At 41.4% G+C, this 3528-nt stretch overlaps 1 protein-coding gene across 1 annotated transcript; it reads left to right on the top strand.

The window, feature by feature from the left end:
- The first annotated feature begins 249 nt into the window (after positions 1–249).
- On the top strand, positions 250–2804 carry LOC110497843 (homeobox protein SIX6). Its single transcript, XM_021574267.2, has 2 exons — positions 250–936; positions 1986–2804. Exons 1-2 carry the CDS (start codon positions 365–367, stop codon positions 2149–2151), a joined length of 738 nt encoding a protein of 245 aa, XP_021429942.1. The 5' UTR covers positions 250–364; the 3' UTR covers positions 2152–2804.
- The last annotated feature ends 724 nt before the right edge of the window (positions 2805–3528 follow it).

Here is a 3528-nt window from a genome sequence, read left to right as displayed (position 1 = left end):
CGAGCACTGGGAGGTGCTGCATTCTCTTAGCGCTCCTTTCCGCGTGATTGGTAAACTTGACAGTGATTGACGGGCATCCATGGCAACCAATCTGCCAAATCCAATAGAAAATCAGCAGAGGGGCTGACTGTATTTCCCCCTTCAAAATACATCTCGGGTCTAGTTTTTATACTCTTGTAATTTCTACATACCAAGTTCACCAGCCGAGGGCATAGTTCCTCCGTGTTTTTAACGGTTGATCTGTTAACTTTGGGATTGCCTTTTTGTGTGGATCCGACGATCAGAGAGCGAGAGGGAGAGAAGGGTAGGCGCGAGAGGGGAGCGTGTGAGTCAGAGAGAGACGGAGGTGAAACGAAAAGCCTCCATGTTTCAGCTGCCTATCTTGAATTTTAGCCCCCAGCAGGTTGCGGGGGTTTGCGAGACTCTGGAAGAGAGCGGGGACATTGAGCGCCTCGGTCGCTTCCTCTGGTCTCTGCCCGTCGCCCCAGCAGCCTGCGAGGTCCTCAACAAGAATGAGTCGGTGCTTAGGGCGCGGGCCATCGTGGCCTACCACACCGGGAATTTCCGAGAACTCTACCACATTCTGGAGAACCACAAGTTCACCAAAGAGTCTCACACTAAACTACAGGCCCTGTGGCTCGAGGCGCACTACCAGGAGGCAGAGAAGCTGCGGGGCCGCCCGCTAGGACCAGTGGACAAATACAGGGTGCGGAAGAAGTTCCCTTTACCCAGAACGATATGGGACGGAGAGCAAAAGACCCACTGCTTCAAGGAGAGAACCCGACATTTGTTACGAGAATGGTACTTGCAGGATCCTTACCCGAACCCGAGCAAAAAGAGGGAGCTCGCGCAGGCTACTGGACTTACTCCCACACAAGTGGGAAACTGGTTCAAAAATCGTAGACAAAGGGATAGAGCGGCGGCTGCGAAAAATAGGTAGGCTACATGCTGCAGTCTGTACCTTTTTGTATTTTTATCAAAGATGGTGTGAGGTGGCTACAACGTTTATTGTTACATTCTTAACGAAAGGGACCTTGCGTTGCGACTATCTCAGTCAGCCTAAGTATTTGCATTTTTTTCAATAAAAGCAATTATTTGTGCAAATATTGTTCTATCGAATTGTTTGAATTATGTTATTTTGAGTAAACATTGAAATATAGTTGGCTATAATATATAAATAGTATATTTAAATTACATTTGTTCATAAATATTCTCAACGGAAATGACACCATAAACGCTGTAGCCTATTGAAATGAAGCAAACTGTATGACAAACTCCATTGTGTGACAATAGCCCTTGTCATTTTCATTGCAAAACGAACGCATGTCTTAATGCAGTGTTTCCCCAAATTGACCATTAGCCTATGTATTCTTGCCAAAACTAAACTTGAAGCATAGGCCTAGCTACTCCCCGAGTCAAGTGTCTCAATAATCCCGTTCAGATTATCCTTCGTTTTCCACAATCCATTTAGATTGTATTGACCGCTGTCCGTGTTAAATCTTTGAACATAATTTAACAACAAACATGAAATTGTCTGAAACATTTTTGTATCATGGATGTTGCTTAACTTAATGAAAGACAGAAACACAAGAGCCCTACGGTATTAGGTTATTTGTTCAATCATGTCTGATGCCACTTGTGCTGAACAGCAAATCATGAAGGCAGCACGTGTATTGAACGAATCTAAATGATTTCCTATAAGAAAATATTCAGGCTAGTCTGACGATCTTTGAAATTGTGCTCACTGTGTGGGTTTGGGATTGCTGTGTCTTGATTGTGTTTGTGCATTTACTTGTAGGCTATAGAATATTTTTAAAATGCTTTTGTTTGGCTCCTGGTCTGGCTCCTGGCACGTGTGTAGCTGATGCTAGACTTAACTACAGCAAAAATGATGTTTCAATTGAGGATTTACTTTAATAGAACCTATTCGTATTGTATTGTGCTTTCTAATTCTAGTATTCCCCCCATGTCTGTCTTTTACCCAGGCTACAACAGCAAGGGATGTCCCAAGGCTCGGTTCGGTCTTTGGCAGATGATGATGGAACCGTCGATCGACTCGGTCCCGCCTCTAGTCCCGAGGCTAGTTTGTCAAGCAAAGCCGCCACCTCGGCTATCTCGATCACTTCCAGCGACAGCGAATGTGACATCTAATGGCGCATGAGGCAGTCCAGAGGAGGGAGAGGATAAATTCACAGGAGATAAATAAAGGAGATCCTAAAAGACAATCTAACAAAAAAACAGTCAGTGCCTGCGTTTGAATTTAAAGAAACTGGTCTTCTTTGATGGCTGCCAAAACATGAGGGATCTGACGGAATGCCCTGTCTTAAAGCTATACTTTCTTTTTGTTGTCGTTTTTCCGCTATGGTTGGCTGAAGCTAATACAAGCGGACAGAAAATGTAAAGAAAAATCATATTCATATTCACAATCCCTTTTTAGGGAGGACTAATAAACCAATGCCTCAAGATACAACTAAAAATGAAGAAAAAAAAGACATTTGAGCGCCTAACCTGCTATTTTCTGTGGGTATTTCATGTTGAAAAGACGCTGTAATATTTTTACTTTACTTTTAAAGTTTTATAAATAATGTTTATTTACCTATTTAAATGATTGGCTCTGTTAGAATGTGATATTATTTTGCTTGGTGTTTTTAATATTTACCTTGTGCACAGGTGAACCCGTTGAGCATGTGCGCTTTAGTAAACATGTGTTTCAGTAAAAACGTTTTTTTTAAAGAAGTAAAGATAACTTAATAAAATAATTGTTTATCAAAAGAACAAAACATCCGTTTTTTTATTCTCAGATTACAACGATTGAGAATGGTGTTTGCAGTTATTGTATCACTCTATTATTACTTGATATTATTAGGCAATCTAGTAATTTTCCACAATAAATTAGATTATAGTTTTGGGATTTGTGACGATATTTACAATATGATATCTGTGACAGAATATTTAAAGTATCGTCCTATGATAGGCCTATAGTGTGATGCAGCGTACTGTATGTATCATTTTGTGCCTCTGCGTTGCCCTGATGAAGTGGTCTCGGTTATATATCTGGTTATTTCAGGCATGTTAAGTATTTAACTACTAAAAAGACATAAGGTGGCGCACACCCCAAACAAGTTAGTAGATGTGCTGACTAACGGAGAGTGAACTTTAGTAGGCTATACAAATAAGCAGTCGCACAATAAGCTCCCAGAAATATATTGGATAAATCAACGTTTCTGCATCACATTGTGTTCTTCGGGGTGTACGTACTTAACTACCACATAAGCTACAGATCTTCAAATGTGGACTCTGAGTGAGATATTTTTTAAATAGTTTATAATGCCACACTTTGTGCCGTGACACGTTCTCGACATATAGCCTAATTGACCAACAACATGCTTTGCGTCATGTAATACGGCATGACAGCCAGAGGTCAGAGAAAGGCCGGCTCACAAAACGAGACAGTCTCCCGGAGTAAAAACAAATTGTCCTACACAACACCATAATATGAAATGCGATCTGGCTGACGGATGTGCATGG

This window comes from Oncorhynchus mykiss, chromosome 19 (genome assembly GCF_013265735.2).
Source record: "Oncorhynchus mykiss isolate Arlee chromosome 19, USDA_OmykA_1.1, whole genome shotgun sequence".
NCBI classification, from domain to species: Eukaryota; Metazoa; Chordata; class Actinopteri; order Salmoniformes; family Salmonidae; genus Oncorhynchus; species Oncorhynchus mykiss.
Note: the sequence above shows the minus strand (reverse complement) of the source record. Positions and strands in the feature narration are given on the sequence as shown.

Bases quoted from the DNA above. Each gene is read 5' to 3' on its own strand.
- LOC110497843 (XM_021574267.2), top strand. From the start codon at position 365: ATGTTTCAGCTGCCTATCTTGAATTTTAGCCCCCAGCAGGTTGCGGGG. The intron at 937-1,985 runs GTAGGCTACATG...TCTTTTACCCAG, and splicing joins GCGGCGGCTGCGAAAAATAG to GCTACAACAGCAAGGGATGT.